Source organism: Helicoverpa zea, chromosome 26 (assembly GCF_022581195.2).
Source record: "Helicoverpa zea isolate HzStark_Cry1AcR chromosome 26, ilHelZeax1.1, whole genome shotgun sequence".
NCBI classification, from domain to species: domain Eukaryota; kingdom Metazoa; phylum Arthropoda; class Insecta; order Lepidoptera; family Noctuidae; genus Helicoverpa; species Helicoverpa zea.
Genome location: NC_061477.1, coordinates 4,412,539 through 4,436,898, shown reverse-complemented (window position 1 = coordinate 4,436,898; position 24,360 = coordinate 4,412,539). Strand labels below are relative to the sequence as shown.

Genomic DNA, 24,360 nt, shown 5'->3' with positions numbered 1-24,360 from the left:
AAAAACATAAAAAGTAGAGAAACCAAAACAAAAGTAAATATTTTTTTATACATAAAAGTATTTACTTGCAAAAGTTAAAAGTAATACTGCCTGTTTGATTTCACGTAAAAAATCGGTTCAGTAGACCAATTTAAATGAAATTCAGTACTCAGATAGTCAAGATCCTGAGAAATATGCTACTGTTTACTCCTTTTACGGAAAGTGGTACTCGCAGAACGTGTAAGAAATAACATAAATAGCTAGAAACATACTAAAGCGCATCACAATATTATTGCCGTCCCATCGGGCTATGAGAGTGAAAGAATAGAGAGTACACCTGGGTCTGTACAATTAATGCTTGTGCACTTTAATATCTCCTGCAAAGCTGGCCGATCTCCTCAAAGAAAACAGGTGCCATGGTTGATTATCGGCCTGGCTGATCATCATCATTATCATAATTAAGTCTTCACTCACCCTCAGTAGTAGGAAGTCCAAGATTGTTCAGCGCATTACTGCTGTCTTGTCTCTTCTGTTTTCTTTGTAATGAGTTATTCTGTGACCCGTTGCCAGTGTTGAACTGGACGGTAGACGGCGTGTCTACACTTCTTGGTAGACTGCCGTTTATAGACCTGTAGGAAAAATAAATGAATATTTGAGTCTATTAGAAAAACGTGAAATAATTGACAACTGCATGTATAAGGGATGAAACTAAACTTTCGTTCTCAGACAGAAATATAAAAAACAACAGTTTGAACTTTATGGTAACATATGTACAAATTTATTATTAGACAAGAAGGAGCTAATAGTTTTTTTACAGTTATATCTTTACAGTGTTACTGTCTCTACAGTTAAATAAGACAGCTATTAGTTGCCAATTTGTGCAAGACTAAACAAATGTCCCTTAATAGGTGTTGCAATTAAACCATAGTGTGATACTGGAAAATAAGTTTGGACATACCCATCGCTAAATAAAATAACTAATCATCGAAATAGGTACTAGGCTTACCTATTAGGAGTTAATTTGTCACTGCTCATAGTCGGTGACTGTACCCGCAGAGATCCCGGGGTATAATCGTGACCATAATGCACGTATGTTTGGTAACCATTGCTAAAACCATTCACCTAAAAATAAACGAAGGAATTAGAAAATTTTCACACAATTTTCCAGACGTAAGTAAAGTGTTTATAAGCATTTCAAAGCTTTGTAACTTGTAAAATTAAATGTTTCATCTGTACAGTCAAATCAATCCTAACTGATCAATTGAAAGTACATTAAAGAAAAAAAATCATGAAATTAACTTATAATATATTGTATCCTTTTACATTATTTATTTCCTGTCTTCTTTCTTATTATGTGTGTGTACTTATTTATTTGTAAATTAATAAATGAAATAAGATTAATTAAACCACTAATTCAAAAGGTATAAAAGGACAAACTTATACTTATAAAAATCAATTAAACCTCCATAGACATCTTTACAAACAAACCAATCCATAAACAGACAAACAGCAACATCAATTCTAAGTTCCAAGATAACACAAGTTATGGAATAGAATATTGATTCGCATTTCAAATTCCATTACCTTATAACAATCAGCGTAAGCAGGATCCGTATAGTCATTGCTATATCTATAAGGCTGATATGTACTAGTCTGGTTTATAGACGACAGAGGTACTGTCCCAGCTAGTGGAATGCCACTGCCAAGTTTAGCGTTCGAACATAGTGTGCTGTCCGATCCTGTGTTTGAGTAGTCCTGGGAAAAAAATGGGTTTTATATGGATGTGTTATGAAGGAAGTACGTGATGGTATGTGGTGCAGATTAATTGAGTAAGACATTAAACTGGATAAACTGTAATGATAGTAATGATATCTTTTGGGTTTTAACTAAAATGTTTAACGATAAAATTTTAGTATTCAAAATTGTATAGTCAGAACTCTCTAAATCTCCTGTAAATAAAAATAAAATCTCATAGATATCAGAGTATTGATAGCATTAGCCTAGTGATGGTTATAATTAAAACATTTTGATCAAATTCAAACAAATCGTGTACCGTTATCTTATACTATCAATGTTCAGTATCAATTTCTAGCAAACGTCTAACTTCAAAGGTGTTAAATTGGATAATTCGTAGAACCTAACCTTTAATAACAACAGTATCAGAATCGTTATCTCTGAATACAAATACCTATTTAGCTTCAAACTTATCTACATTCAAATCTACAATTTCAAACGTAGCATTTATACTTACAATCTCACAGCTGCCATTTGCTTGTCTCAATTCTAGTTTTAGATCACTTATATTAGAATTTCTATCATTTTCTTTATACAATTCTTCAGCGGTTACCGTCACATCTGGTTTTTCAGCCACTTGTGTCTGCTTGTTCTTTCTCTGTTTTCTTTGACATAGTATTACTAGCATTATCACTGCAGCTACCATTATTGTTCCTGATGTTACTCCGAATAATATTAGGAGGAGTGGGAATGTTTCTAGAACAAACATATCAAATAAGTTGGCTTTAGGTACATAGCAAAAGGTTAAAGAAATAATTTCAGTATGACCCATCTTTATAAGTATTTTTCCGCAAATAATGGATGGCGTAAAAATTGCACATTCTCATAAAACGAGTTTTTTTTTTTCGAAAATTGAATACCCTAAAAATACACATCAAAAACACAGCATCATCAATCAAAATAAATTTCATGTTTTCCAGTCTTAGACAAGACAAAATTTGAGTCTAAGACCCTCAATCAAAATTGATCGAAGCACAAAAGCCTAAAGCAATCTAGCGTGAACGGTTTCTAAAAAAAGGTATTTTGTAAAGACCGAAGATGGATGAGCTATAGTAACTGTTATGTGAGGGTTATAAAGTCAAAATAGCGATACATTTACGATAATACACGGCCGTTGAAACTGTAATAGCGGATCTGTCAGCTGGGAGAATAATAGTACTGTCCTCTACCGATGGGATGGTAGCTTTTAACGAATTTTGGGAATGAATAACAGGAAGATATAGAACCATAGTGTCTGAGAGATTCGATCAAAAAGATTTTATTACTTTGTACCCTATATTGGGCATACAGACATAAAACAATCTTGGGATGAAATAATTCTAATATTACTTAAAATTAAAGCAAGAATGTAATAATAATATAAAAACTCAGATTACTCCATTTGAATCCTCTAACTTTTATCTCCCATCAAAAATGTTTCGATCTTAATATAAAAACTATAAAGTTAATTTCTGAAGCAAATTACAGGTCTTTAAAGGCCATCAAACCGAAGATTATCCTTTTTTTCAATTTTCTCGCAACGAACAGTCGTAAAGTCGAAACTCGTAAAGAAGCTGTCATAAAATACTTAATAAAAAACAATGGCTGTAATGACGACCCTCATCATATTTTAAGACCAAAGAAAAAAACAAGCAAGATTTTTCCAAATCCTAATCCAGACTTAGATGAGGATAAAACAAATAATAATAATATTGGAAATATGAGGAATGGTACTGAAAACAAGGTAACACAAGGTATTGGTGGAAGTAAACTTTTGAACCTAAAATAACAAGAAAGATATCTCACTCGAAGACGAGTTATGTCTACAGATAACGCAAAAGGTATTGAAAGATAAAATTGTTGAGTACGATGTTTTGAGAGACATTCTTTGAACCTTGGATATTGCTGACATACTTGGAGGGTACGGCAATTTTATTGACACATAATCTTCTGAAATATTTACCATGGAGGGTTTAACTTACAACTTGTTGTTTTTCTGGTACAAATAATTATTTATTAACGCTCGGACCGTGGGGCCCGAGTTCGCGGTTACTTTACAAGGACATCGCGAAAAGGCTTGTCGACGCTTCGCGTGACCAGAGGGCTGGCTTATTCTTTGGACAAAGAATTAACATTGCCATTCAACGTGACAATGCAGCCAGTCTTCTGGGCACATTTCCGGAGGACAGTGATGCGGAGGAATAATTCGACGCCTGATCGATGCTCTTTTATATTATGTTTTATGCTTATATATATGTATAGTGTGTACATTGTATAAAACAAATAATTATGATATACCTCTTATAATTCAAAATTTATTAAGGACTGAATTACTTTTTCTGATAAAAGAGGGCTATGTAAAAACTCAAATTTTTTTTTACTTACTGTTAGGTCTTAATACAATTTCCATGGTATCGCTCCCATAATCGTTTGAGACGTTGCATTTGTAGACCCCAAAATGTTTAGACTGGCTCTCTCGAATGATTAGCGTCGAGTTCACAACTCCTCCCGTTTGTAGCTCTTCTAGGAATGCATAGTCCTGTATAGAGATGGAATTTGTTGATTAATATTGCTTTGGCTGCATACCAACTGATGGATTTTGAGTGCGATTTTTAACCGACTTCAAAAGAATGGAGGTTCTCAGTTTGTGTGTTTGTGTTCAATTATCTGATGTTTGGTTGCACCGATTTTATGAGGTTTTAGGCATAGGATTTGTCAGAATTTGGAGAAGGTTTTAAGTGTATGTATGCATGTATTGAAGTCAGTATTTTTTGTAAAAGTTATTTAAGTAAAGTTCAAATTCATATAAATTTCTCCACCACTAGTTGTTTCGGCAATTAGTTACATTCTTCTAGTATGTATTTATAGACAATTCTTTAAGTCAAAACCACATTACCTGATCATGTATAGCATCAATTTCTTTGCCATCAAAAGTCCAGATGATGTTGTCTATTCTAGGAACTGCAAATGCAGCACACTCGATGTTCACTGTGTCGCCTTGTGACCCAAACTGTGTTTGGTTTGATATGATCTTTGGTGGACCTGCAAAGATGTTCAATTTTAGTATATTGGTAACAGCTGTTTTTCACAGTTTCTTCTATGCCCCGGGGCAACTTCTTTTACTCAGATAAAAATAGTTTTTATCACCTAGGGATAGTGTAGTTTCCCAGACAGAGAAATAATATTTCAAAACGGTTCAGTAGTTTCAGAGTCAAGAAGCCTATCGAAATATATAATCAAAAAATAATAATGTATATAAAATAGCCTAAGTATATATTATTTTGACTGATCTATAAGTTATCCTGCCGAGTTTCATCTATGTATATACGTTCTTTCGCTTTTAAAATATTAGTGTAATTATACCCTCCCTAACTCGAATAGGTAAAAGACAATGATAATAAATTAATAGATAGACAGACAAATTAGCAATAATTAATAATTTAACCACGTTTTAACCTAAACCAATAATTCATAAGTTGCTATATAGATCAAGATTTCAAAAGCATTAATATTAGAAGCCATAATTACAAATTGGGCTATAACGTATATGGTCATATACATATTATAAACTACGCGTGTGGTCATAATGTTCGTTTTAATGACTCTAAGTTGCTACTATATCGTTTAATAGTACTTATGGTTTGTTAATATGGTCGGTGACGTTAGCCTGAGGCTTGTTGTAATGAAGAAGTTTATTTAAAAGATGATGATTTTTTTTTAATTTATGTGCTTTTTTAAGATTAATTTTGAATTGTGTTATTTAACTATCATCGTTAGCCTAGCCTTTAAAAAAATATGTTGGGGTTGGCTTCCAGTCATAACTGGATGCAGCTGATTACCAATGTTTTATATTGAGTGACTACTTATATGCCCTCCTTAACCCAGTTATCCAGGCAACCCTATACCCCTTGATAGATCGGATGTCAGTGTTTCTGGCTTCTGTTTACCTGTAACGATTGCCAAAGATGTTCAAATGATAGCTAGGACCTACCAACAGAACGTGGCTTCCGATACTCAGAGAAATTTGTCATGACAAGATGGCCACGTACCGATCGTGGCAAGCACTGCTTTACCTTATCGTCAATCAAACCGTGTGGCTTCTATTTAGCCACGAGCTCCTCATTCACCATCATAATAACTGTCTAAATGCTACACAACCATGGTATGACTATTGATGAATCCATTGATTCCATTACCTAGCTATGTCATCAAATTAGTCGGATTTAATTGACATTCACACTATTAATACATAGAATACAACGTCAATTTGCTCCAGAAACTCCATTTACATACAAACATAATACGTCTACTTCATTATGCATATCAAGTTTGGATTGAGTACCAATCACGGAGTAAGGAAAGGTTAGCAGAGATACCATAATGCAGGTAGGTCAGGTGCCTTCTATTAGGTCAAATAGGTACGTTAAGCATGACCAAAACAATCAGTTACGAGTGAACTAACGAGGTGGTCCGGTTCTTTGGGACATCTATCGACGATTTTTGGTATTCAAAAAAATGGTCAGGCTCCAAAGCAGGCGTAAAAAGGCGGAGACAGTAACGTTCTTCGTCCCCCGAACACCCACATTTTGGCGTACTACTTTCTTGGGACATTTTAGCCGAATCCGATAAGACTGGAAGCCGACCTCAACCTAGCTGGGACAAGACTCGGGAGATGATGACTTTCTTAGGAGATTTTCCGTCATGGCACCTCCGCTAGTCATTTTCTTCTCCATGGTACTAGCGTTTCAGGGTTAGCCCCTTTGTTCGTAACCTAGTTTGGCTGTTCTACTTATAACAGTGATTAAAATTACAAAGAGTATGTAATGTTATAGAAGTTTGTAAGTTGGTTTGTTACATTTTTAGAGCGTTTTTACACTAGGACATTTTCCACTCAGATTTCTGGTTTTGGTAATGCTCTGTTTGTAAGGGCAATATTACTGGTAGATACTAGCGACAATAAACAATTGACAACTACCCGGTACCTACAAACAATTTTACCTAAAGCTACGTTGAATATTTCACGTTGAAAACTGCAAATTAAATTGCAAATGCGCGAAAAAAAAATTGGGATGTCGATTAAGTGACAAAAGTTGCCTTTAGCAGTATGAAATACTTTTTATTCCGTAACGTAAATAAGTCTTCAGAAAACATAAGTACTAAAATTTCTTGCAATAAGTATCAAAATAACCGTTTTATTTTTCTTCACGACAGATAATTTTTATTTATGTCTATTTTTTTTTGTCTTAACGTCGATAACCTTGATTCGGTAGGTTATAGACTTTTCACCTTTACCTACGAAACCTAAGCACTGAAAACCGAAGGCCACGCCACGTAAAATAGCTAGTGCTTGGTACGAACTAGATTGTATGAGTTTCAAAATTTCAGCCTTTGTTCAGCCACTATTATACTCGTACGAATAAGGTTATTTCGTCCAAGACTTGTTATTATGAAGTAATTTGTAGTTTCAGAATACGTCATTAGTGTAAAAGTCTTTATTTATGTATGTAGAGTTGTAGATTATTTGGTCGTAAATAAATGTAATACTGACTGTGTTTCGGATAGCACGTTAAACTGTAGGTCCCGGCTGTCATTGAACATCCTTGACAGTCGTTACGGGTAGTCAGAAGCCAGTAAGTCTGACACCAGTTTCACCAGGGGGTATTGAGTTGCCCGGGTAACTGGGTTGAGGGGGTTAGATAGGGCAGTCGCTCCTTGTAAAGCACTGGTACTCAGCTACATCCGGTTAGACTGGAAGCCGACCCTAACATAGTTGGGAAAAGGGCTCGGAGGATGATGATAATAAATGTAATACTTTGATGTGAAAGTAATATTCGCCATTATTTCATGTAGGTATTCTGATTTTTCTTAATTTATTACAAATAAATAAGAATGGGCTATTTAAAATTTAAATAATTTTTAAAAACTAGTTGTTTTTGAGATCACAGCTTTTAAGCAAACAGTCATAGAAACAAACTCTTTTACTTAATATTGTTAGGAGCATTATTAAATAAAGAATTAAATAGATGAAAACTATACTAATGTAATAACTAAGCCCGACTATCTAAATTGGTTACTGGTAGGCATAAACTAAAATTCATTTACATTTCACACAGTCGTTAGGCACTCAAATAAATTTTAATTATCTTAATGAAAAATTAGGTTTTCAGAATTAGATAAAATAAATTCTATTCACATTTCCAAATGTGAGTGTTAAGTCTAAGTAATTAGATATTTTGTACGGGTACATTAATTTAAATAATTATTAAGTAGATTTTGAAGTTTGTTAAAATAAACGTAGGTACGTGAAAATAAGTCTTAAATGTATATTAGACTGCAATAACTTATTTAATTTGTAATTACATTAGTCTCTCGTGTGTTATTCATTTGTGAATGACACTTATCTTATTTAAGGCTTTTATAATTCTGTAGCGAAAGTTTATTAAGACTTAACATTAATGAAAATTAACACATCACATTCATTTTAAATACTAAAATGTTTCATAATTACAAATAAATGATTCTAAATGATAATTTCTCACTAAGGGTGGGTTGCACCATGTAACCATTACGATAATCAAAAATGTATGCTCTAATTAAAAACCATGTGCTCATCAATTCTGTATTGCAATAGATTTAAAATTATTTGTGGCACTTTTGTAATATATATTTCTTCCTTTTCGTTTATCTTGAGTTCACAAAAACTGCATTGTATGTATGTACTATATTATATTATATTAATAGATGATAGAGGAGTTATGTCACCACGCTACGGCATTGGGAAATGTTTCGGATGGCACGTTAAACTGTAGGTCCCGGCTGTCATTGAACATCCTTGGCAGTCGTTACGGGTAGTCAGAAGCCAGTAAGTCTGACACCAGTCTAACCAAGGGGTATCGGGTTGCCCGGGTAACTGGGTTGAGGAGGTCAGATAGGCAGTCGCTTCTTGTAAAGCACTGGTACTCAGCTGAATCCGGTTAGACTGGAAGCCGACCCCAACATGATTGGGAAAAGGCTCGGAGGATGAGCTACCGCATTGGGAAATATCCTGTAATGATAGCTGTGTTTTGTGAATAAATAAATCTTGTAAAGGTACTTTACAAAGAAGTACGTTTTATTTACCAGCTTTGATCTCACTACAATATACGATTTCTTAATAAAGAACTAATTAAAGTGAGTAAAAATGGTACACTTCATTAGAAAGTTCTATTCTGACTGGAATTCATTTATTTTTTACGAAAGAAAGCATTCTAGTAGGTACCCCACAATATCTACTCAGAAACCAGACTTCTATTGAACCATCCAATTACATGTTTGCAGGAAAATTTAATAGGCTTAATAGTTACTTGGGTTTGGGGACACTAGTTTTTCTTTCTGTTTTACTTGCAGCTTTGAGGAAGTAGTCCACATAATATATAATATCCTTCAAAAATACATAATATATAGATATTTTTAATGAAGGCGAGGGCAAACCAGACTTCGGTCAGTACCTCGCGTATAAGTTTGCTTGGTTTGAATATACAACAATATTGTATATGCTATGTTGTGCGAGGAAGAAAGTATCTATAGACGTCAAACTATTTAGTAAGACACTTTTAAATTACCAAAAAAAGACATAGTCTAGCTACAGAGTATGTATGACAAAAATACCTTATCTTGTTCTTTTTTTTTTCAATCTTTGCCCTAAATAATAGTCACCATTTTACCAAGAAAGCCTGACAGACACTTAATTTCGCATAACCTTGGAATACTTACACTAGTTCCACTACACACAAGCATACTAAGAACTTAGAATTCTATAGAAATACTCCATTATACGTTTATAGGAAAATTAAATAGGCTTCACATGACTTATAGGAAACTTGGTAGTTTTTGGAATAAGTCTTTTTCAAGGGGTGCGTTTAGACTAAAAAGACGACAGGCCCGTAACTACGGCGCGCATTGTTCAATGCGCTCCTCAAAGAGAATCAGCAAACCCTAGTGGGGCCACCAGGACAAGGACCAAAGCCTGCCGGGACTTGTTTGAAAGAGTTACCGCGGCCCTGGTACATAAAGGGCTCAAAAAGGAACATGGTGGGTTTTATTCAGTAAGAGTCTGACACTCCCTCACGCTGCACTCACTGCGAGAGGAGACATTTGATAATTTCTGACCAAAAATGGGTGCATTTAGACCTAAAGGGAAAAAGTAGAACAAGAAAATTCTTTTGCATTTTTTGCATTATTTCAACATTCTTTCCCTATCAAATTCTTTAATGTAAGTAGACGAATTCATTACTTTTTCTCTCTAATAGACTTCTGTACATGACAATAGAGTGAAGATTTGCCCTTAGTTTAAACGCACCCTTACGAAAGCAATATGGGTCATGGTTCCAGCTAATAGTTTCTGATACACATAATTTGATTTCGATTCTTTTACTTATATGTTATTCGCCGTAGTTATTGATCCTTCTTCGTAACTTTCAGATTCGCAAAACTCATTTAGTGAAGTTCAATTATTTTCTAATAATGGTATGTCATATGTATGTCTTTTGTTACAAGTTAAACAATCATAAGTTTCTTTGAGGTACGAATGTTACTGGTAATCGTAAATTTCTTGAAATCACTGTTAGTTAGTTCTTGTTATATTGATTGTGCTGTAGTGTGTTCGTCTTTCTGCTGAATCCACATTTTAGAGGTATGCTTTACGTATGAACACATATAGGATTTTTGGGTCATTTTGACCTCTGGATGACGACAGGTGCGTTTAGTACCTATATCTTCTTAACACAGAGAAAATACTAGTTAAAAAATATTTTTAAGTGCTAATTAGCCTACGAATAATGTATCCTTAAATTATTTCTAGAGCCTAGCACTTTTTATCCGGGTGCACGAAGTAGTTCCCACGGGCGGTGGGTGAAAACTAGTGTTACCTAAATGGTGAATTTCTTACCTTTAATGAAAACTGAAGCTTCAGCCTCTATTTCAGGGTATCCATCGACGCTGGCTTTACAAAGATATCGGCCTGAAGTGTGTGTGTCCAGTGTAAGGGTTAAGTTGGCTGTTCTTCCAACCCTCTGTGGACAAAATAGCTGGGTTAATAACATAATTTATCGTAGAAAAAGAATCCTGGCTGTCATTTGTATATATTTGGCAGTATGGATAGTAAGAAGGCAGAACATCTGACAAAAAATCTTTGTAACGGAGATTGAATTGTTCAGATCAATCCTGTTATTTGGACAATCCAATCTCCCTTACTAAAATTTTTGGGAGATACCGCCCTCTTATTATACTGGAAAACTACTCATAGATTATTCAACATAGTCAGAAATAAAACTGCTGCCTAGCTTTGATGCACACAAATCCTCCGAAAAATACATACAATGACCTCTTTTGTAGCCTTAACTGCCATGATAATAAGGACCACTAGTAGGTACTTGTAGTAGACAATAGCAGATAGCATCATACATTGTATTTAACTACACAAAGAAAACAAACCATTAAATCCAAAACAATAAGACTTAAAATCCAAAAGCAGACAGAACATGTCTTGTTAGTACATATTTTCAAGATATGACAAGATTGTAATAAAGTCGCCATCTTTGACACCCACAGCCGAAGTTATGAGTAACAGCCAGTAATACGGAGGAAGGAAAGATGAGCGGAGATGCCATAATGCAGGTAGGTCAGGTGCCTTCCTCTAGGTCAAATACATACGGTGGGCATGACCTATATGATCAGTAACGAGTGAGTTTGGATTCTTTAAGACATTTGTCAACGATTATAGGGATTACAAAAAATAGTCGGGTCCAAAGAAGGCGCACAAGGGCGAAGACAGTAACGTTCCTCGTCCCCCGCATTTTGGCGCGATACTTCCTTAGGAGATTTTCCGTTATGGCACCTCCGCTAGTTATTTTGTTGTCCATGGCCAATAATGAGGTGCCTCGGGATACTATTGGATTTATAGATAGAATACTTTTATTTTTAGATTTGTTTGTTATAGAAAAGTCATTCTTTTCGTCCTCCCACGAGAAGAATTCGTGGCATTTTCGATATTTATTATTACGAACAGGCTTTTTTGCTGTTGTATGATTAGCTAAAAGTAAATGCTTGATTAGTAAACTATATGTCATGTCTTACGTAATAATGAGCTGCTGAAATGTAGTTCTTAATATAAAAGTGCAAACCAACGGTTTCTCAACCATATACAACATGTAACGTAATTAACGCACACCCTCAAACACGCCAATTAGAATATTATGTTATAATCATAATACATACACTGAATTTTTAATTTAACATGTATATGCATTGTTATTTACTAAATTAGTTATACCAATTCTTGGAGAACTTTTTGATCATACTACTACGCACGCAAATATCGCGCCGCGCGCCGCTCGACTCGAAACAACATAACGAAACTACGGAAAAAGCCGACAATACACGAAGTCTTAATACTTTGAGTTACGGTCTATTTGAATTTGTTTTGTCTGTACAGGGTTAATATGACAATAATTTACGTAGTTTTAATTATTTTTGGAATAAAAAATTACCTATATTAAAAATGATATAAATCGATTCAGTACACGATTCTGAACAAACTAATTTCAGGATGTGCGTTAATTAAGTTACATGTTGTATATAGATAACACAAACTTCTATGGATTTTGTTATTCCTCATCCTCTTCTCGGAAGTACCCATCTATAAATTATAAAACTGAAGAATTCGTCTGCTTTTTTTGAACTCAGGAACTACTGTTTCAATTAAAAGATAATGTAGTGTGCAGGTACTAGAATTTTGACTTTCAACTACAGCTTCAAAAACAAAAATAAATGTCATATTTTTTTCTACAAACTTCAATTATCGAATGGAAATATATTCGATGGAAACAGAGCTACAAAAATAGTAACAGAATTTTTATTAACAGGATTCTAACGAAAACAAATTCTGATATTCGTGTTCACAAAGTAAATAGAGAAAATGAAATAACTTTTGTTGGAGCAAAACCATTAGTTCTTGATATTGATACCGTTCTGCCTAATATTGGACGTATAATTGAAAATGTTTTAGTTATTTTTGGACTTTATTAATTTTTCGGATTCGATTTTTTTTTGTGTATGAAAAATAGTACAATAAAATTGTACCTATGTGAAAACGAGTTTTTTGTTGTTTGCCCTTTTTTTTATTTGCTAAGAGTAAAGTCAGAGTATTTTTTTTGCAAAAATTACATTTATCTAAATCAAAACATTTAAAGTCGTTACAATAAGTAAATTGCAATGCATTAGGTTCATGCTTTAAAACATCAAAGTAATTTACATTATTTTATGTCTTTTGTTACAACAACTTTAAAATAAAGAAAGAGAAGTTTCTTTTCAAAAAACTTTAAAGTACTTACAATGTAAGCTTTCAATCGATCGAATCGACTTTAATCACTTTCAAAAACTTTAAGGTTTTTTTTTTTGTCCAAAACTTAAATCAATGAATTGACGTAGGTATAATTATCTACTTAACTATAATTATTATGCTTACGCCTTTTGACAATAGTTTTACACAAAAATATTTTTATTATGAGCAATTATTTTTGACTCCACCAATATTCAACTTTACACATCCCAAAATAAGATTCAAAATCGATCAACCAGCAAAATAAAAGTAAAATTAATCCACATTACTTTATAAAATTAATTAATACTTAATATTTTTGGCCATATGGAAAACTGCAATAACTACTGCATAACCAATAATTCTGTAAATAACAGTAAAATAGAGAACATTTTACATACTAATACAATAAAGAAGACAATAAAATTGTTCACAAAAGGCAGATCGGTCATTGATTTCAACGTTTTTGTGTCAATATGAAATAATTATTCGTGACGAATAGACTTTTGGCGGTTATTTTTGGCATTTGTTGCGGTTATAATTGGGAATTCCTTTGTTTAGTTTTTGGTTCTTTTGTTATTTTTATATGTAGTGATTTTTTACTACTTGATACTACATGAATTGGATGTTATTATAAAATACTTTGCTTGCAAAGTAAGTTTTGTAAGAGCTAAGCATATGATACAATTTATGGATATAGTACCTATTGGAAGGAAATAATAAAGCTAAAGCTTGGAAACATACATAAAGAATAACATTTTAAGCACAAGAAATCTTAGTTCAAAATAACAACATCAGCCTTAAGAATGCATTTGACATTCAAATCTTAGCAAAAAAGTGGATCACACACCATCCTATCAAAAATTCCAGCCCTACTTATTCATAACCAATAAACACTACTCACAATCATCTGATCTTCCTCATGATGAAGCCACCTGATCTCCGGTGGCGGGTAGCCATCCACGTCACAGCTCAGAGTGACAGTTGTGCCAACTTCTGCTTCCACATCCTTTGGTAACGTTTTGAAGGTTGGAGCATCTAAAAACATAAATATCATAAATGACTGGACTGGTTTACTTGTAATTTTTGCTGGAGATAAGAAAAACCCTGAATATATTTATAAGGATTATAAGCTGCTATAGTTTTATCTATATATGTGCAACTGAGATTTGACTTGATCCTTGGAACTACTTGTAATTCCCTTAAGTCCCTCATGTTTTTTTCTGTATTCAAATCAATATCATCATCATCATTATTATCAGCCTTTTTACCGTCCCACTGCTGGGCACTGACCTCTCACATGAAAAAAAAAAACATTATGCTCAATTGAAACCAAGTAAAGTCTAACAGTAAAATGCCGATACTAACTTCGAGAATACAGAATAGGTTTCAAGTCTTTTATTTGTTCCCACTTCCCGGTAAAGTCTCCATACCTTTCTCCTCAGTGCTATTAACTTCAAGTTTCAAAGTTATTTATTTTAAAATGTTCAAGTATTTACGAATGACTACAGACGAATGTTTTGTGAACGGTTTCTACTTACAAGTAATTTCGAGCGTCTCTATTTCTTCGCTGTTTCCGACATCGTTGTACACTACACACTTAATTGTAGCATCGTGGTATTTTCTTGTTATGTTGTATATTTTCTGTTGGGGTAAAGTTTCTTTATTAATTATTGTTTTTATTTCATTTGTTTTCTATTATTCAGCTTCACATTTATCTTCAACTGTTACATCATCTTTCTTTATCTACACATCTATTAACTTAACTGTTTCTCTTTCTACATTAACCTCATTAAATAGACCAATCATTGCATTAATAAAACCTATATTTTCACAAAAATGTTCGTTTTAATTACTCACCAATTCAGTAGTATTTCCTTCAATAAGTTTTTCATTCAAGAACCACTTGTATGTTAGGTTGGATGGGTTCGCATCGGCTTTGCATGCTGTTGAAAAAATATTTCATATTGAAACACCAGTAATTAAGAGTTTAAACTAACTAATGAACGACCTATATAAGGTTTAACTTGACCTAAATTCTGAGTTTAGCTCATGCAGCTATACATTTAATGTGATCATTATTGATAAAGCTATTACTTGTTTTAAATTATTATAATTTAGTATTATATTATCCATGAAGGAAGGAAAGATGAGCTAATGTAGGTTAGGCGCCTTCTTCTAGATCAAATACTTCCGGTGAACGTGATTAAACGCTCAGTTATGAGTGAATCAACGAGACGTTCGGGTTCCTTGACAGATGTGTCAAAGATTTTTGGTTTGACAAAAATTTGCAGATTCCAAATAAGGCGTATGCACCCGTATTTTGCGACGCTACTTTCTTAGATTTTCCGTTATGGCACCTCTTATCTATGGTATTATCATAGTTCTTTACTCGTACTCTAGTTACTAAGATCATTATATCTACTACTGTTAAAACCTTACCTATAACGACATCATCTCCTTCAGGAATCTTCCCGTTAGCACCAGATTTGATGAACATTTTCACTTTAGGAGCATATTTTACCTGTAAACAAAACACTTTATTAATATTATAAATTAATTATAGACTACCAACATTGTAACTTCCTCATCAATGAGTACTGCCAAGAGGCTTCCAATATTTCTTTGTGAAAAGGAAGTGGGAATGAAAAGAGGTTTGGTAATAGGTATTTTTTTGTAAAGATTCAAGTGGCTGAAGAAATCAATTGATTTAAAAAGGTCAGGTAGGTCGTCGTGGCAGCTTAGAGGTTGAGAGAGCTACACCTCAAATACAATAATACAGGTTCCAAACCTGGCTCTGTATTTATATTTTCTATGTAGGATGGCACTTTTTGTGATATTATTTTCATAGTTACTTATAACTACCTATTTTAGTATTCCAAACATCGCCTAGTACATATTATTACTATCATCTGTTCGGCAATTTTTTTATGATGCTCCAAGAATATTTTCATGAAACTTACTGCTTTAATTAAAATTATTTGTCGGTCAAACTGATAGCTTTTTCTATATTCAAGAAAAGATTAATTGCCTGAAAGACAAGAATCAGAATGAATTGAATATTACTATGACAGCTAACAGAAATGAAATGAAGAGGAAAACATATTGCGATGACCCCGAATAAATTGGGGACACGGTAAAGAAGTCCTCGAAAGGCGATCTGACATCAATTTGAAAATATCTGACAAAACAGAGAAGGATATTTCAAGTATCCCACTATCCGCCTAGCCTTTTCCCAACTAAGTTGGGGTCGGCTTCCAGTCTAACCGAATGCAGCTGAATACTAGAGCTTTACAAAGAGTGACTGCCTTTCTGACCTCCTCAATCCAGTTACCAGGCCAACCTAAGACCCCTTGGTAAGACTGGTTATCAGACTTCTGACTACGTAACAACTGCCAAAGATGTTGAAATAACAGCCGGGTTCTACAGTTTATCGTGCCATCCGAAACAGGATATTTGAAGTATCCATTGATTTTCAATCAAATGGTACTCTTGAGGATCGTTAAAAGGTTGTAATAGACTCTAATCCTCTTTACCCTGACGATAAAACCGATACTGTTTTGTCAACAATATTAAAGGCTATTCATGAAACAGAACTGATAATAATCTTTAATGGCTTGATAATAGAGTTTAACCTTCAATGGTGCGAATTTTGAAATGCGTGCTGTTTTGGGCGTATTTGAAATGTTGTATTAGATTTCAATAGGTTCTTTGTTTTTGTCTTTGCCCTTCTTAAAATAATAGCATTTTGATTATTTCTATGTAATGTTTTATTTCTTACCTAATTATTTGATTTCCAGAAAAGTTGCATTATGAAAAGAGTCTTCTTTATCACTAAGTTTGTTATACTCCGATATAATTTGGTTTTCAGCATATTATCAGTCAGTTCAGTCTATGAATCTGCTTCATAACATGCCAATTTTATTCTTCCATTACTTTTTTATGTAAGTACTACTAGAGTAAAATAGTGTAACTAAACAATCAACCTAAGTCTTCACAATCCTTATTGTCTGTATTCTATTACAAAAACATTTGAAAACTTACAACGAACAACTAGTTCATAATCATAGCAATTATTTTTGAGACAAAACTAAGATTTGTAAAATGTTAATTGTTAAAGTAATAATAGTTTCAAATCAACAGAATTTTCAAACAATAGTTTTGTTATTGAATAGAAGCATTTTATTTTAAACATCACATTTAGAGAAGTTTAGATAGGTAACTGCCAAGCATTTGAGATATGCACATAATGTTATTTCTTAACGACATAAAAAATATTACAGCGAAGACAAACCCCATTAAAGTTTGAAAAATATTGACTAGCAAAACAGCTAACAGTCTTAAAACGGCTAAACTAACTTTAATGAAACGTGTCTGAAAGATTTGACAGCTACAATGCCACAAAGACTCATACAGACAGACGATCCAACTTGTAACACCCTTTTTTCGGACAAAGGTTAAGAACTGAATGTTGTTGCCATAAAATCTTCCGACTGCACAAAAGTAGATCTTGATACACTTTGCATTACGCAAGCGTACTGACATTTTGTCCTGAACTCCGACGCTGAGAATGTCTAACAGTAAAGGGAAATATCACTGCATCCAAATAAGGAGTAGAACAAAGGGCTACACACCTTTTGAGGAGCTTTATCAATGAAACAATCATATGAACTAAACTAAACATTGCCACGAAGAACTCTAGCTTAATTTGTTTGTAAAAGTAACGTATGTATATCTCAGTGTTATGATGCAGTGTGGGTCACTAGATGGACGGACGATCTGGCCAAGGTCGCCGGAAGCAGTGGATGCGGGTTGCTGAAGATCGAGCAAAGTGGCGAACCTTGGGGGAGGCTTTTGTCCAGCAGTGGACGTGTTTCAGCTGAAACGACGACTATAGCAGTTCACATGATTCATTGGAAAAAGAAAAATGAATAATGCGACCAAACTAAAACGCATATTTCATAAAAAAAACAGAGCACTAAATAAAATCCTTTAAAAGAAAGGAAAAGAATGAATAAAATGCATAAAACAAAACCAAGAAAAAACAGGTAGACCTTATTGTCGTTTAAAAACAAACTAGAGATAATAAAAATTATTTATTGCACCTAGAAAGTACTAACAACTCTACGTCTGTACCTCGTGGAGTAATTAATGAATAGGATGCGAAAAAAATATGGAGAAGAGCACGGAGGAAGGAAAGATGAATGGAGATACCATAAGGCAGGTAGGTCAGGGGCCTTCTTTTAGGCCAAGTAATGTACAGTCAACTTCAGGTCAGTGGTAACAGTTTTATAGGAAAATCGTACTTATTTATTTATTTATACTTTATGTACAAAATAGGTACATTGGTGGACTTAATGCCTCAAGGCATTCTCTACCAGTCAACCATCGGGTTAAAGTTACTTATTCCTATTAAGTTAAGGTGCATGACAGTTACCATTGATGTGCAGCCTACCGTACGGTGGAAGTGATCAAACCGAGTTTACTAGAGAACTTACAATGCTTTCAGATTCCTTGAAACATCTATAAAAATTGGTATTTTGGTTTTAAAAAATTGGCGAATTCCAAATAAGGCGTATAAGGACGCAGCCAGCAACGTTCCTCGTTCCCCGAACACCCGCAATTTTGCGAGCTATTTTCTATGGACATTTTACGTTTTGACATCTCCGTTAGTAATTTTGTCCTCCATGGAGTAGACACACAAAAATATATAATCTGCATAATGTACTAGATACGGCTTGTGAATTTTGTACGAGTTGGAATAATTTTTGTTAATGTTTATTATATTCTTCTTTCGTAGTTATGTGTGTATTTTTTTTACTATATTCAGTATTGTATACATGAGTAAGAGAAAGTTTACTTAAAATAACTCATTCGTCATCAAAGACTTGTAGGTCACAAATATTTTCCGTAGTCTAATTCATTATACAAGCAACTCCCATAACCTTCCTAAAATATCGAAAAACCCACAATATCCTCCCTCTAAAATTTATCGAAACCCATAAACACTGTCATAAGTTTCAATCGAAAAAAAATAGAAGCCATGAAAATTTATATTTGCCGCCATTAAAAAAGAAAAACGGTCACAGCGGTATTACGTGTACAAATGGCAAGTATCTCGGTATCATAGCAATATCATAGCACATCAGATCGTAAAAAGTAATTGGGTTGGCCGTAAAAAGGGGTTTATTTTATGACCAACGAAAAAATATATTCTAAACATACCGACCGGCCTTTTCTCGTCATAATAATGACGAAGATGTTGAGAGAATGGAAGCGGAGGGTGGAGAAATTGGCCGTTTGTGGGCGTAGTTTTGGGACGCTGACGTACTCAGTACTAGGTCATTTTTTCATGCTCTGATGCTTATTTATCTAGGTCTTTTTCATATTTTTTTAAGCTTATATAAATCATATAATGCAACAAAATTGAGTTTCAATCATAACTTCAATTATTTTATATACAAGAATATTTTATATTTCCGCTAAGGTCAAATTTTGACCTTTTAACCGAAGTTACAATAAATAAGCCATTCAATTGATATTTTCTTTATTTTCGTTCAGCCTGACCTTTTCCATTCATCAAAAATAAATGGAACCACATCCAGACCTCGATATCCGAGTAAAACAATAAACGAAACCCTAATATTAAAGGAAGAAACATATTAATATTAATGCCACATCCAGTTTCTGTATACGGGACCGGAATAGTAATTTCCTTTTGATTTTGGGGACGACAATAATTTTTACATCTTTACAAAAGTATGTATGTATTGATTAACGTATAAGTATTTTTACGGGTCACTGAATATATTCAGTAGTGATGAAACATCTTAACATTTCCTTATAGTGAAGCGAAGCAATGAAGATATAAAATTTATCGATAAGTTGAGCTTGAGTGGTAACGTATCGATAGAAAATATGGTAACAATAGAGATTGAGTAATAACAAGAAATGAAAGAAGGATGAAACGGAATGAAGTAAATAATTCTTGTGTAACGGAGCGATAGATCGGTGTGTTTATTTCAATCAGGATGATAGGCGTGAGGATAAATATGAGTATAACAGACGTCATCATTCGCTTGGACTTATAACTGTTTATTTGGATAGGCTATCTTTTGCTTTCATTTGTATCCATGGGTTTTCTCAAAATAATTTCCATCTACTTTTAATTCTTATAACATAGAACTTTCGAGTGAAGAAGTGATTGATACGAATAAAAATAGATCAAATACTAAGATGTACCAACACTTACTGATATAAAAAAAACTAAAAAGCAGACACTGTGATACCAGATGTAAAAATATTCGCCATCGTTCTCAATCATTTTACCGATTTCATCTCTAAAGTTGGTCTCCCAATATTCTCCAACAATTTCATGGTAAAAGCAATATTTTTATAAGAGAATACAAATACCCGGCCTAAACTTTACTAGGGGTTGAAGATAACAAATAGCAACGACTGGAATTTTATCTCAATATTTTATAAGATCCCATGCTGAGGGGATCGCGATTACTTTGTAGGAGCTAAGGAAAGTTTAGGGGAAGATCTGCGTTGTTAAAATGTAAAATATTCGATATTTATATTGTTGGTAGGTAGGTATGTAAGATATAGTAGTATTGGAACATGATATAATGTTATTGACGAAAAATAAAATGATTAGGAAGTCATTAATAGTAACTAAAAATATGTTGATAAAAAAAAACCAAGTACGAGTCGGTCTCTTTAAACACACCGTTAAATTAATAAAAGTCGTGACACTTGTTCAAATGTTTACACATGGTCAATTAGCCCCATGGACAGCTAGTGATTAGCTTGAGTTATTGGTGTTGATATAACTGATAAACTAATTATTATATATAAGATGGCCAAAAAAAATGTAGCAGTGTTCTATGGAAGTTCAGAAGAAATGAGGTTGAAACTTATTAACTAGCCGAACAGAATACTCCAAAGCAACAAAAACATACCTACACAAAAACTCTGCACAACAAATGTTTAGTGGAACAAGCCCTTTTTGTTTACTCGAAATATTTCTTAGCTGTTCGAAAGAAAAACGCGGCTTTCTACAAATGTCGAACAAGACTGGAATAAGTAAAGAGATCACGGTACTATTGTAAGTAGGGGTCCGATGTGGGTTCCCAACGTATTTTCCTAATTAGGAGACGGATTATTCTTGGTATGTGTTGATACCCTATAAGATAGTTGTGCAAGTATTCGGTTTTTCGAAATAACAATTTTTAGCATGCTTAAGTCTATGTAACTTTAATATCGTGCTAGCAAAAGTTAGATCTTGATCATTCTAAAAATATGTAAAACCTAGCCACGAGCCATCATTGCAATTATGAAATTCATTTTGTTCTACAAGAAATCGTTATTTACTCTTATTTCATTCTTTTTAAGCTCCAAAATATTCCAGAGCATCATACCCTTCGTTTATTATGCAAAACTCCTCTGGCAGCGAAATAACATTTCCTACGGAACGACTACAGTACACGTCTCCAAAAATCGGGACCATTTAAAAATGCTGTCTCTGAGTTTGAGCAAATCCCACTCAGATATCCAAAAAGGTATGAGCAACAATAATTAATGAAGTCTCAACATCTGTGTATTTGACGACCTTCTCAGTAAATTCTCGCAGCACGGCCTTTAATTAATTAGCTACATCGCTTTCAGTCACAGGTCAAAAATTTACAATGCAAATGATATTCGGCGAACATCGCCCCTAATTCCAGTGTCATAAATATATAAGCCGTAAAAATACGACAGTGTTTCAGAAACAATTTTCATATTTCTAACTTCATTGGATATTCTGGGAGTGTACGCATATTTACTGCGCTTGGCGCTGTCAGTGCTAAATCTCTCGGCGTTGCAAATGGCGACACGTAACGCCCATCGCAATCGGTGTCCAGTCACTTTTGTCAATATTTTTCGGCTGCGCGGTCCTTTGTTTTTGTTATTATCTTTTGTGTGCAACAAAGTTGGTGAAGACTTCTGTCAATTTTTCGTTCAGATTTTTGCTTACACAATATGAGGAAAGTATCAAAATATTTGACATTTTAAAATCAAACAAAATTGTTGCAACAACTCGAGTTCCTCAACACCGTTGGAGTCTTCTTTATCATCTATAACTATACTATCCACTCTAAAGACTTCTTAACCTAATGAAGAACCTTTACCACTATTCAGAGCACTAAGTTCAAAACTTAGAACAAGTACAGCTTCTATAGCTTCTATTGTGGAGTAAGTTTGAGGAAGTTTTATTAAAACTGGACTGAACTGGACTCACCTCTATTTGTATGCTAGCTGCTCTGTATGCACGATCCGCTGTGTTCTGCGCTTGACACGTGAACGTCTGGTTGTGGTGCTCTTGCTTTGGAGTCATTTTTATTATAGACCTGGATAAAATATGAAGGGAAATTAGGTAAAGAACATTTACTTTGACATATAAATAAAAAGATGATTGATGTAATTCTAAGTAATACTCGTCTAGTAGATGGCAATTGTTTAAATGACAATTAAAGGCAAGCAATTTGATATTATCATACAAAGAATAAAGTTTTATGTAAAGTTTCTTGTATAAAGTAAAAACATATGAATGAACATTTTTTTTGTATCATGCAATAGTGAGAGCAGACTAAAATGGACACAATGATAAGATCTAATTTACAATAATTACCTAGCTGTAAATCTCTGACCATCCGGCATCGGCTCCACACTATACGTGACTCCTTGTGTCAGAACACCAGCATTGCTGTCTACCCACGTGATCTAAAACAAAGGAAAAGCTGTGGTTACTAAGTATTCAAAGCGCCAACCTTGCGAAGATGAGAACTATATAAATGCAAAATAGTTCTTTGACGATGTCTCGCACATTGGTGTTACAAAAGAAATATATGGGTCTTCTAGAAACGTGTCCAATTATATTCAGAAAAATGTGGACAATTTTGCAGAATCTAATTCTCCTTTCACGGATGTTTTCATAACAGGATATAAAACCGCAGTCGTTATTACAAATCTCATTACTGACAATGAAGAAAAACAATATGATCCAAATTCTTAATAGCCAAACACAACCGTTAAGGAAAATGATTAAAATCCTTTCTTGGCAAATGAATTTGGTATTTCCTCCAATCCCATCGTCGCAGAGATTACTTTAGCCAATCCTAATCCTTCGTTATGAAATATTTGTGCAATCAGAGCTATGCAGTCTCTAAGGGTTTACAATACGGACGCAACATCATTTTCAATTTATCTCCTAATTGTGAGGAGGTCTCAGGGGAGGTATACCTATTCACTCTACTTGAAGAGCTTAAATGGAATACTCTCTTGCTTAATACCGGGACAAACAAATTGACACAGAGCTAAATAAATTGGACGGAGAGTCTCCAAGGATTTGTTTATGTGGAACGTGAAAATTTTGAATTTTTTTGCTCAACGTGCCTTAATTTCTTGGTTATGTTCCGAATGAAAGTGAAATTAGTTTTTGGGGATTATTTTGCGGTTTTTTGAAGCTTTTTTAACTTCTAATTTTGTACGGAAAGCATATTTTAGGAAAGTAGAACACAATTCTGTCATAGTTATTTTTAAATCCGAACCTAACTCTGTATGTCTGTTTGTCTTAATGTCAAAACAACTGTAATACGTCTAATATACACCCTTTAGAAAGAGTAGTAGTCTAGTAAAGAAGTCTAGTAGTAGTACCTTAGAAAGGATAAAGTCTACTTTTTACCGTGAAGGAAGTAGTTCCCTCGGGACGCGCGTAGAACTGCGGAGAAAAGCTGGTATTGATACATTACGAAACAAAATATCCCAAAATATACCACAGAATACCTACTTTACCGAAACAACTTTATTTATAAACGTGTAGCTTCATAAATTTTATTATAAGCACTGTACATACATTCTGTTTCACAAATTGTGTTCGATTGCTCAATTTCCAGTGTATCATGCTCTTAGAACATTTAGCTAACTGGAGACGCCATTTCTGTATCTTTCCCACTGACTAAGGTATGACATGAAACAGAAATGGGACCGTCAGCCAGTTAAATATATCATGCGGCAACTTTGTACTTGTTCTGAGTGGGCCTGGACATTAAAGTATGAAATCACTAAGCCTAATCCTTTTCTTAGTGAGAAGAGGTCGAGAGTCCCATGCTTTGCAATTATAATAGGAATGATCATCGTGAGTTGGTGTAACGATGTAACCGAAAATACATGAATGAGCTGTCACTATTTGTTGCATTGACCGTTGTTTG

The 24,360-nt window shown here is 33.9% G+C and overlaps 1 protein-coding gene across 2 annotated transcripts in view; it reads right to left on the bottom strand.

Moving 5' to 3' along the window:
* LOC124642956 (irregular chiasm C-roughest protein-like) overlaps positions 1-24,360 on the bottom strand; it is a 104,388-nt gene that overhangs the window by 5,624 nt on the left and 74,404 nt on the right. For both annotated transcript variants that reach the window (XM_047181758.1, XM_047181757.1), the window contains exons 6-18: positions 22,782-22,873; positions 22,392-22,500; positions 15,551-15,632; positions 14,969-15,054; positions 14,650-14,752; positions 14,013-14,146; positions 10,679-10,802; positions 4,649-4,794; positions 4,138-4,291; positions 2,231-2,469; positions 1,564-1,734; positions 986-1,101; positions 454-608 (exon numbers count right to left, since the gene is read on the bottom strand). In XM_047181758.1, the coding sequence (XP_047037714.1) occupies positions 454-608; positions 986-1,101; positions 1,564-1,734; positions 2,231-2,469; positions 4,138-4,291; positions 4,649-4,794; positions 10,679-10,802; positions 14,013-14,146; positions 14,650-14,752; positions 14,969-15,054; positions 15,551-15,632; positions 22,392-22,500; positions 22,782-22,873 (1,711 nt within the window). The remainder of the gene's footprint in view (positions 1-453; positions 609-985; positions 1,102-1,563; positions 1,735-2,230; positions 2,470-4,137; positions 4,292-4,648; positions 4,795-10,678; positions 10,803-14,012; positions 14,147-14,649; positions 14,753-14,968; positions 15,055-15,550; positions 15,633-22,391; positions 22,501-22,781; positions 22,874-24,360) is intronic.